General features: G+C 44.7%; 1 protein-coding gene across 1 annotated transcript; it reads left to right on the top strand.

The window, feature by feature from the left end:
* The first annotated feature begins 377 nt into the window (after positions 1 to 377).
* Positions 378 to 9,105, top strand: LOC137438794 (peptidyl-prolyl cis-trans isomerase-like 3). Its single transcript, XM_068134158.2, has 6 exons — positions 378 to 544; positions 1,491 to 1,565; positions 4,074 to 4,167; positions 4,336 to 4,403; positions 6,944 to 7,062; positions 8,810 to 9,105. The coding sequence occupies exons 1-6, from the start codon at positions 542 to 544 to the stop codon at positions 8,934 to 8,936; spliced, it is 486 nt and encodes a 161-aa protein (XP_067990259.1). The 5' UTR covers positions 378 to 541; the 3' UTR covers positions 8,937 to 9,105.
* Positions 9,106 to 10,053: the final 948 nt, after the last annotated feature.

Here is a 10,053-nt window from a genome sequence, read left to right as displayed (position 1 = left end):
GTTGCGGCACCCCTGCTGGAAACGCAACGTTTCGCCAGTTTTTGGCCGATTTTTACCTCAACCGTAATATTGGTCGAAAACTGCATAGATCATTTCTGCGTGCTAATTGGATCTAATCTAAAGAGCATTTACGAATGGATTCTAAAGGAGTGTTGAACACTGATCTGTATATACTACATATGTGGTATATACAGATCTGTAGTATATATACAGATCAGTGGTGTTGAAGCGCACGACTTGGGGCGGTGTATAAAGAAACGATCCAATTCACGAGATATTCTTTTTTAACCTACTTTTCTTCAATCTAAAGGCACTATCATATTACTTTCGAGGGATAATATCAAATGTAACAAGTATAACGAATTTTTCTGATCTGTGAGAGAAATGCCGTAAGGAAAACACTTCCGGAGTCAGTGTGACGGTGAACCAGATGCTTCCTCGCTCGAAATGAGAATGGAATAGTGTTTTTGAAAACAGTATTTTGACTATTTGCTATAGTCTTAACGGTAAAAAAAAAATAGTTTGTAAGCGCCAACGTTCAATGGTGAGGTCAGAGCACGTGTGCTTCCTGTATTCATATCACGCTAGTCAAATGGGAGGCTGAGTTTTAAATCATAATTGCTTTAAAAAAATAAAATACAAATCATAAGTATCCCCAATGCTTTGGTACGTTAAAGAATGTATATTTTCTATGACGTTGTATTCGTTTATAGTTTTTGTCTTGGGCTCAATATCTGGTGCTTAGGTTACACAACCTATGTATGACATCACGAAACGGTGTATGTGTGTGTGTACATACATATTCTCATGTGTGTGTGTGCACATATTCTTGTGTGTGTGCACATATTCTTGTGTGTGTGCACATATTCTTATGTGTGTGTGTGTGTGTGTGTGTGTGTGTGTGTGTGTGTGTGTGTGTGTGTGTGTGTGTGTGTGTGTGTGTGAGAGTGTGTGTGTGTGTACATACATATTCTCATGTGTGTGTGCACATATTATTGTGTGTGTGTGCACATATTATTGTGTGTGTGTGCACATATTCTTGTGTGTGTTCACATATTCTTGTGTGTGTGTGTGTGTGTGTGTGTGTGTGTGTGTGTGTGTGTGTGTGTGTGTGTGTGTGTGTGTGTGTGTGTGTGTGTGTGTGTGTGTGTGTGTGTGTGTGCGTGCGTGCGTGCACATATTCTTGTGTGTGTGCACATATTCTTATGTGTGTGTGTATGTGTGTGTGACGGCTGTATATATATACACATATGGTTACGGTGCAGTATATGGGGTACAAAGTCCTTCCATTTATGAAATATATCCACGTGATTGAACTGAACGTTCTCTCTGTATGTATATACTATATATCTCTCTCTGTATGATTGAACTGAACGTTCTCTCTGTATGTATATCTCTCTGTACACTATATATATATATATTGTGTGTGTGTAATGGATTAGGTATGGATGGTCTAATTGCGTCTCCTCCACGTTTCTCTGGAATGACAGGCTGTGACTCTGCACACTGACCTTGGAGATTTGAAGTTGGAGTTGTTCTGTGAGCAAGTTCCAAAGGCGTGTGAGGTGTGTTCAGATCATCGGTGATTAAATAGAGCGATATATAATTATAAGCAACAAACAGCGTGAATAGCAAAAGTCAATCGGATGTACTTGGTTTTTTATGCAAGATCGAGCCTCATGGAAGGACGAGATGATGGAGGGTAAAGAGGCAACATCGTGACAGTGCGGCAACAGCTGGACGACTGGCGGCAGTACTCCAACTGTTGCTCCACTGCCACTGTTTTCATAAAGAAGGGAATGAATGAACAGCAGAAGTGGAGACGAAACGGTAACTTGCAAGTAAGAGGATATAAACAGTTACGGATATAAATAGATGGGGAATGACATGAGATGGTGGGTGGTACATCACGTGCTTGAATCCCTGGAAGGAAGAGTAAGATTGAGCTTTCTCACAAACGGGAACAAAAGGAGTTGAGGTAATCCTGGATTTTGAGAGTTTAGCCAGGTTGGGAGTTACCTGACCAAGCTGGGGAGGGTTGGAGTGCTGAGAAGGCAAAGGGAGCTAGACCAGAAGACCACCAACCTGCCTGCGATGAGAAAACAACAAACCTTTCGCTTCGGCATCATCGCGGGAGATTCCAATAATGTTGAGCGTTTTGATCTCCGCATAATCCAGGAACGACAGATGTAATGCAGCGGCAGTCGCCCATAGGGGAGAGCCCCAATGAGTTTATAGGGCCTTGCTACATATGAAGAAGGGCCTTATAGGCTGCGAGCATCTCAGATTTTTCATGGAAAGATTTGGTACGATGGAGCATGCTTAGTCTGCATCTCTCTTTGAAGGCTAAGTTTTTTTTATATAGTTAACCCTTGAGGTCATGGCTAATGGTGAGGCCTATCACTTAAGGAGATTCAACCTTTTCCAATGCCTGACAATGGACATCGGTGAGTTCATTTGACGTTCTTTCCACAACAGGGTGAGATTGTGAGATTTATCAGAACTTAAAGATGTGTTCCATTTATCAGACCAGTATCTAATCAATTCCAGATCCACGGAGTGACTCAACTGCTCTCCGCTCACCTTCACTCTTTCTTTCATTCCTCTTTTCTGCCGCCTCTGGAACAAACTCCCCCACTCTCTTCAATCCCACTCCTCCCTCCAGGTCTTTAAAACAGCTGTTCACCACCATCTCTTATCTTCCCCCATCCAAAACCTTGATCTTTTATACCCCCTTTTAATTCACCCCATATCCACTTTTCTGAAATACCGACTTCTTTCCTGGAAGTCCTAGCAGTGTCCATGTGTTTTTTACCTCCCCCACCCCCCTTCCCACGCCCCCTCCCCCCAAGCTCTCTCCCTCCCACAGATCTCCCGATGTCCCTGCTCTCAAATATTGTACTTGTATGCTGCCCCCTCTCCCCCATCCTCTTGCTCTTATGTGTACGTTATGTCTTATGTGTCAGTTTTTTTTTTGTGATTAATGTTAGCTCTTACACGAGCCTCGATCTTGTACACAAAAAAAACCTGCTGTCTGCCTGCGGGTGGGGATGGTGTGTTGTATGACATAATGTGGAGTCGCCTACAAAAAGGAAGACTGGATTTTGTTTTCTTCTTCTTTTTCCAGAGCATCAGAGAGGTTGTTGATGTAGATGAGGAATAAGACTGTGTAATAGGTCGCAGTCCCTCTAAAGGTAATAGGTCCTCCCAATGGCCTCTAAAGGTGGTTATAATAGGTCGCAGTCCCCTTCGTGAACAACGCCACCGAAGGTGGATGGAGGTTATGTTTTCACCCCTGTTTTTTCTTTCTGTTTGTGAACAGGATATCTCAAAAAGGTTGTGGACGGATTTGGACGAAATTTGGTAGACAGGTTGGATATGTGACGAGGACAAAATCGTTACATTTTGGTGAAGATCCGGATCTGTATCTGAGAATTTTTTGAGTGATTCTTCATCATTGAGAGACAGGGCAAAAAGCAATAGAAAGCAGGATATCTCAAAACGTTATGGACGGATTTGGATGAAACTTGGTGAATGAGTTGGTTACGGTGACGAGAAGAAGCCGATTAGATTTTGGATCAGGTCCGAATCCAGATCCGGCCTATCAGTGGGATAGAAAACATAAACTGTTCAGCCTGGTGGAGGTGTGCGCTCTACCAAGGGTCGTTATAGTTAAAATCGGATTTAATCAACCTTAATTAATTTCCTGGATCTAGTTTAACATAACGTGACATTTATAAGAATATTATATTTACAATATATATATATTTATTTATTTATTATTATTCTTATTATTATTCAGACTGATGAACCCAGATCTACAAAGGATTTGAAAAGCTTTAATAACAACATCCTGTGTTCCGATTTTGCCTTTGATTGCAATGACGTGGAACATTAGAAATGAATGATCATCCCGGCCAATCGGCAAGGCCCTTTATTGTCGTGCCAAACTACAGATACCCTATCGTTGTGTAGTCAATGCGGATCTGTACACGTAGAGGGAACTTGTGTACATCTGAGACGTAGACACGGAACCCGATTCATGATTCATGCCCTCGCTCTGCTGTGTGCAGAACTTCCTGGTGCTGTGTGCTAGCGATTACTACAATGGGTGCCTCTTCCACCGTAACATCCGTGGCTTCATGGTGCAGACGGGGGACCCCACAGGTGAAGATTATGATTTCGAATTTTTTTATGGCAAGCATGGGCAGGATTTTTTTCGGAGGACTGTTTGAGGAAATGGCCATTAAATCGTGAAAGCGATACGTGACTCATGCTATGAGGCGATACTTGGAAAGATCGAATGGTAAGGTAATGTTGTTACCTTTCACGCAGGTACAGGCAAAGGAGGCAACAGTATCTGGGGACGAAAGTTTGAAGACGAGTTTAACGAACACCTAAAGGTAGATAGATCTTTATAGCGAGTAAACAATTATGTGCAGTTTGACGTTAAAATTTGCAGAGCCCGATTGCTCAACTTATGAAAATACCTTTAACTTTCATCGTTCTTTAATAACGGATGTGTTTAAAAGCCGGTGTACATCACAAACTTTAAAATGTGCAAACTCGCCTTATAGTGGGGCAACTTAGCATAACGATTGTGCATTTTGTGAGGAAAGCACCAAATTTGGCACACTAGTAGACGATCATATTATGAAAAGATCTGGATATTGGGCCATCTCAGATTCAGAGATTTGATTTTTGCAAGATTTCGATTCGATTGGGATCGAAGAGAACACCTTCTTCGTCTTCTGTACAGTGAAGTTGCCAGCCCTGAATTCTCTGGCTACATCTGGGTGCTTCATTGGGAGTGCAACCGTGTCCCTCAGGTGAACAGGGACCCACCTGGCATAGTGTGTGTGGTCTAAGGCATGGAACCATGGGACCAGTTCCGTCAGGGCATCAAGGTACGTCGTGAATGAAGCCTGCCGCAGAGAACGCACGTAGACCAGTACCAACATCTCTAGTTCCAGCACAGTTGCCCAGCACTGAAAGTTGGGAATGTCTTCTCCTCTCTGGTGACACCAGTCTTCGAACTCAGGCAGGTCTTCTGCATCATCAGCATATGTCATACAGTGGCGTTCATACGCACGGTGTTGCAGGATGTGCAGTGCCGCTGCAGTGATTTGATGAGCTCTTCTTGTGCGGGTGACGTGGGCAGCTCGCAGGAAGGAGTCGGCCGTCCCTGGCGTTGCAATCTCAGCTTGCAAAATCTGCAAAATCTGCAAATCTTGCAAAAATCTAATCTCTGAATCTGAGATGGCCCAATATCCAGATCTTTTCATAATATTGTTGCGGATATGGGACTTGGCCTCCATATCCGCTTGTAAATATTCCCCTATTTCCCCAATACTCCCCAACTATCCCCAATCCCCCATTCCCTAGTCCCATTGTCTGTAAACAACACTCTGTAGAACCGACCTTCCCCTTCTTCCCCCATTAAATGTCGTGCCCAGGTCCACCGCATCTCACGTAGACAACTTTCGGACCTCTTGCTAGTTATTCTTAGTCTATGTCAGTTAAGGACTCGTTTCCATTAATTCTGACTCTTCGTTGCACCAGAATGTGATTGTATGGCACCAGTAGTGAGTTTAGGACCTCCCCATACCTCCTCCCATCTTCCTCATGAAACAATAACAACAACAACAACTACAACCACAGCGGGGGCGGCGCGGCCGCGGTGCGGGGAGTGTGCGTCCTCACACCGGCTTGGTTAGCCGCCATTGCCATGTGCGCCCATGGGGTTACCACGAAGGGGCTGGCTGTCAGCTCCTCGTCAAGGGCGGAGCCCGGTAACCCCCGCACCCAATAAGAAGCAACGGGCCGATTCCATCTGGGGCGGAGCTAACGAGCCGAGGGCGTGTCACTCCCCGCCGGATATACGCAGCCACTTACCGGACGTGACGTCAGATGCGCCCCGAGCTTGAAGAAGAACCAGTCGCGACCTCCGAGCGCTGGGAGACCTCCCTGCATCTTTCGGACCGTGTGGATCCTGTCCCTGAGCCAAGAGTGCACCTTGTGCTGTCCACCGACTACCTGCCCTTCCTTGCCATCAATCCCGGTGTGAGTCAGTCTTGTCCCGTTTATCTGTCGTCTGTCGGGGTTACTATAAGACCGTAATTAAGTGCCCACCTTACTATGCTGTCCCTCTTGTCCTTGTAATCTAACGTTCCGAAATATTATAACCTCCTCCGGAGGTCTTGAGAACTGTACCCCTGGTGTCGTGTCATTTAAACCCAGCCGTGTGTCCTTTCCTCAATTGATTTAGCGTAGCGCGACTCGGCCAACGTTCGAGTATAATCGGGTAAACTGTGCAGACGCGGTCATACCAAACCGCTCGGTAAACCAACATCCAAAACCGCGTCTGTAACAATATGATAGTGTACTAGTGTGCCAAATTTTGTGCTTTCCTCACAAAATGCACAATTGTTATGCTATATTTAGCTTAGCTGCCGGACTATTATAGCGTTCGTAATTGATCTGTCAGGGCAACCGGGCATGCATGTTTGTACAGCCTAGGCGGTGTAGTTAGCGACAGCACCAAAAAAATCTGAAATATACAAAAGCTACCTTTTTGGTTGTTTGGGTATTCAATCCGAAAGAAATCTTTTGGGATGCTCTCGACCATATCTCACACATGTATTTGGCAATAACCACCAGGTTATATACACCAGTTAGTAGCACACTCCACCTGGGAGTAATTGCCATCAGGTTTTCTCAGGACATTACGCATTTTGAACGTGATTCATGGGAATCGCCACGGACGTTTTTCCACGGATTTTTTTTTGTTCATGAACCAAATGGCATCCTTTCGCATTACAAGTGTTAACTGCTTCGACTTGATTGTAAACTTCATATTAAATCTGCATTTACTAGTTCAGGCCTGTAAACCATGCATTGGAAAGTCGGCCGTGTTGTCCTGGTGGTGTTATATTTGTTTCAGCACAATATCCGTGGGGTGGTCTCCTTGGCCAACAGTGGACCTAACACCAACGGCTCGCAGTTCTTCATCACGTACGGCAAGCAGCCGCATCTCGACATGAAGTACACCATCTTTGGGAAGTGAGTCATATGTTGAACCTTTACAGCCTTATACATATTTTGTACGCGCGATGAAGACGGGAGAGAATTGTGGGTAAATAAAAAAAATCAATTGGAAAAAAAGAAGGCAAGTAGAGAGGATGGGGAAGATTTTTTTTTTTTTTTTTGTATACAAGATCGAGGCTCGTGTAAGAGCTAACATTAATCACAAAAAAAAAAAAACGGACACATAAAAAACATATAATAAAGGGAGCAGGAGACAAGATGGGGAGAGAGAGGGGAGCACACAAGTACAACAGCAGAGAACAGGGACATCGGGAGATCTGTGGGAGGGAGAGGGTTTGGGGGGAGGAGGTAAAAAACACATGCACACTGCTAAAACTTCCAGGAAAGAAGTCGGTATTTCAAAAAAGTGGATCTGGGGTGAATTAACGGGGGTAGAAAAGATCAAGGTTTTGGATGGGGTTTTTGGATGGGGATGGGGGTAAGATAAGAGATGGTGGTGAACAGCTGTTTTAAAGACCTGGAGGGATGAGTGGGATTGAAGAGAGTGAGGGAGTTTGTTCCAGAGGTGGGAGAAAAGAGGAATGAAGGAGTGTGAAGGTGAGCAGAGAGTCTTGATTTTGGCAGTTTAACCATAAGGGGGTTGCTGGGAGATCTTGTGCGACCTGTAGGAATATTTGGGGGACAGATCACAGATAGAGCTGGGGGGGAAAGGCCGGAGAGGAGTCGGTAGAAGACAGAAAGACCACCAACCTGCCTGCGGTGAGAGTGAAAGGCCCTCGGAGTTATCTTCATCGCGGGAGATTCCAATGATTCTAAAAGCTTTGGTTTCAACAGCGTGACTAGAGGTTTCAACTTAGAGGGTGTAGGGAATTTGGGGTGGAGTGGTAATTGAAAGGCAAGGTGCTTTGGATGTATGGAGAAAAAAAAACAAACAAAAAAAAACACCTTTAGAGGCCATTTGTCCTCGCGAAGCGGGGGTTGGCCTTTTTCGGGCACCGTGGTTGTTGTTGTTTTTTTTGGTCCCCTTTTTGAAGCAATGTTTTACGGCCGGATGCCCTTCCTGACGCCAACCCTTTTTGCCGCCTTTAACGACAAACAGGGAATTACCAGTGAACTGGTACTCAATTAGCCGACCTCGGAAGGATGACCGACCTCGGAAGGATGACAGGCTGAGTCAACCCCCCTGGTGTTAATTCAGCGATCGACCGGGATTCGAACCCAGGATCCTAGGATCCTAAGCCGGCACCCTAGCCGCTAGCCCAACACCAGGGTCTATTGGAGAGAATTGGAGAATGTTGGAATGGAGAATATTGGAATGAAAGGCCTGGGAGGGGCAGAGGAGGGTCATGGAAGGCGAATGCAGGGTGAAGGGGGTCAGAGAAACGAACCAAGTTTGCTTGCGTAACATGAAGAATGTCCTCTTTGTCACTGGCTTTTATATACTGTACAAGCAATTGTTTTGTAAACTTCAAATATTTTCCTCGACAATACAGTTTGGCATTCAGCACTTTTTAGCTGTTGCATGCAATGAGATCGTCCAGGCCGATTGATATATCACTTGGGTTTCATCATCGCAAGTTGCATCATCACAAGCTTGGGTTTTCATCATCACAAGTTGCCTCGCAGATGTATTTGAGATATCCTGGTCAGTCCAAGGTTCAGGCTTTCATTTTGAGAAAAACTGTTATTTATTATTTGTTTGGATTCGGACCGAGAACGGCGTCACGTGAACTGATCAAGCAAACCGGCTTTCGGCGTGCAGGGTTATCGACGGGCTCGAGACGCTGGATGATTTGGAGAAGCTGCCCGTGCAAGAGAAAACGTACCGGCCACTAACGAACACCTGCATCAAGACTATGACGATACACGCTAACCCCTTTGCACCATGACACGATGCGCACCTGGTTGCCCACCTGGAGAGCCATCGGTGCAGAGGACTTGCACAGCTTATGACGCTGCGCCTGATGTTGAAGAAACACACAAACGTTTTTTTCCCATTTAAATGCAAGAGTAAAGTTGCTTTTTATTTTGTTAAAAATAAATCCAATATTTTCTTTCCATGATGGTCTGAGCTCCAGCCACACGGCTAAGCCATCGCGCTTTGATATTCCCATATTCGTGGGAAAGTCTGAGGGACGCACACCAGGCAGGGCAATTATAATGTGATTTGACAGATATGACCTATGTCCAGATAATATAGGTCAAACATCAATTATAGGTAAAACAATAGGTCAAAGGTCATATTATCACCAATATGACACATGTCCCACAGATATGACATATGTCCACAGTAGGGGATACTGAAATTCAACATAGGATATTACCCACAGATATGACATGAGAGGTCCACAATAACACCAGGTGGCACGCATGTTGATGAATTGCACAGCCGTGCTCCCATCAATGATGCAACCAGCAGCCATAGGCTGCACACAAAATAAAATAAACTTAACCTCGATATTCACAAGCCCCATATATATCCATCCCATGGATGTTCAGAAGTCCAGATACACAATCCATTCAATGGTAGGGATCCATTTGGGGTTTGTGTAGCACATACCCGTCCACTTGGGCCTTGTACGGACCCACATGATTGGGAGTCTGCAGTATGAGCAGCTACCTGTTCGGTGAGCTGAGAAACATCTCCAAGTTTCTTTGTTGTGCAGAGGCCTTTCTCTCAGGTACTTTTGGCATTTTTTAGAAGTTTTGTGACCCATTTCAGGTAACAATCCTTATCTCCTACGCATTAAAATACTTTATTTGCCCTGAACACAGCAGTTGCCTCCGGTTTCTACACACACTCACGTATTGGTGAGCGTCCATGTGTATCCACCCATAGGTCTACCATTACTTACTTTTTTGATATTTGATACAAAATAAAGTTGGCTTCTAAAACCCAACATAAAGTTTTCTAAAGACCCAAAACACCCCGAAGACCCTAAGGAACCCCAAAAACCCCGAAGACCATTAAAGTCCACAAATATCCTTAAGATCCTGAAAATCAGT

Source organism: Myxine glutinosa, chromosome 13 (genome assembly GCF_964187855.1).
Source record: "Myxine glutinosa chromosome 13, kmMyxGlut1.1, whole genome shotgun sequence".
In the NCBI taxonomy this organism is placed as follows: domain Eukaryota; kingdom Metazoa; phylum Chordata; class Myxini; order Myxiniformes; family Myxinidae; genus Myxine; species Myxine glutinosa.
The sequence above is the reverse complement of the archived record's forward strand: the minus strand, read 5'-3'. Positions and strand labels throughout refer to the sequence as shown.

Bases quoted from the DNA above. Each gene is read 5' to 3' on its own strand.
- LOC137438794 (XM_068134158.2), top strand. The intron at 4,404-6,943 runs GTAGATAGATCT...TATTTGTTTCAG, and splicing joins AGTTTAACGAACACCTAAAG to CACAATATCCGTGGGGTGGT. The intron at 7,063-8,809 runs GTGAGTCATATG...TTCGGCGTGCAG, and splicing joins AAGTACACCATCTTTGGGAA to GGTTATCGACGGGCTCGAGA.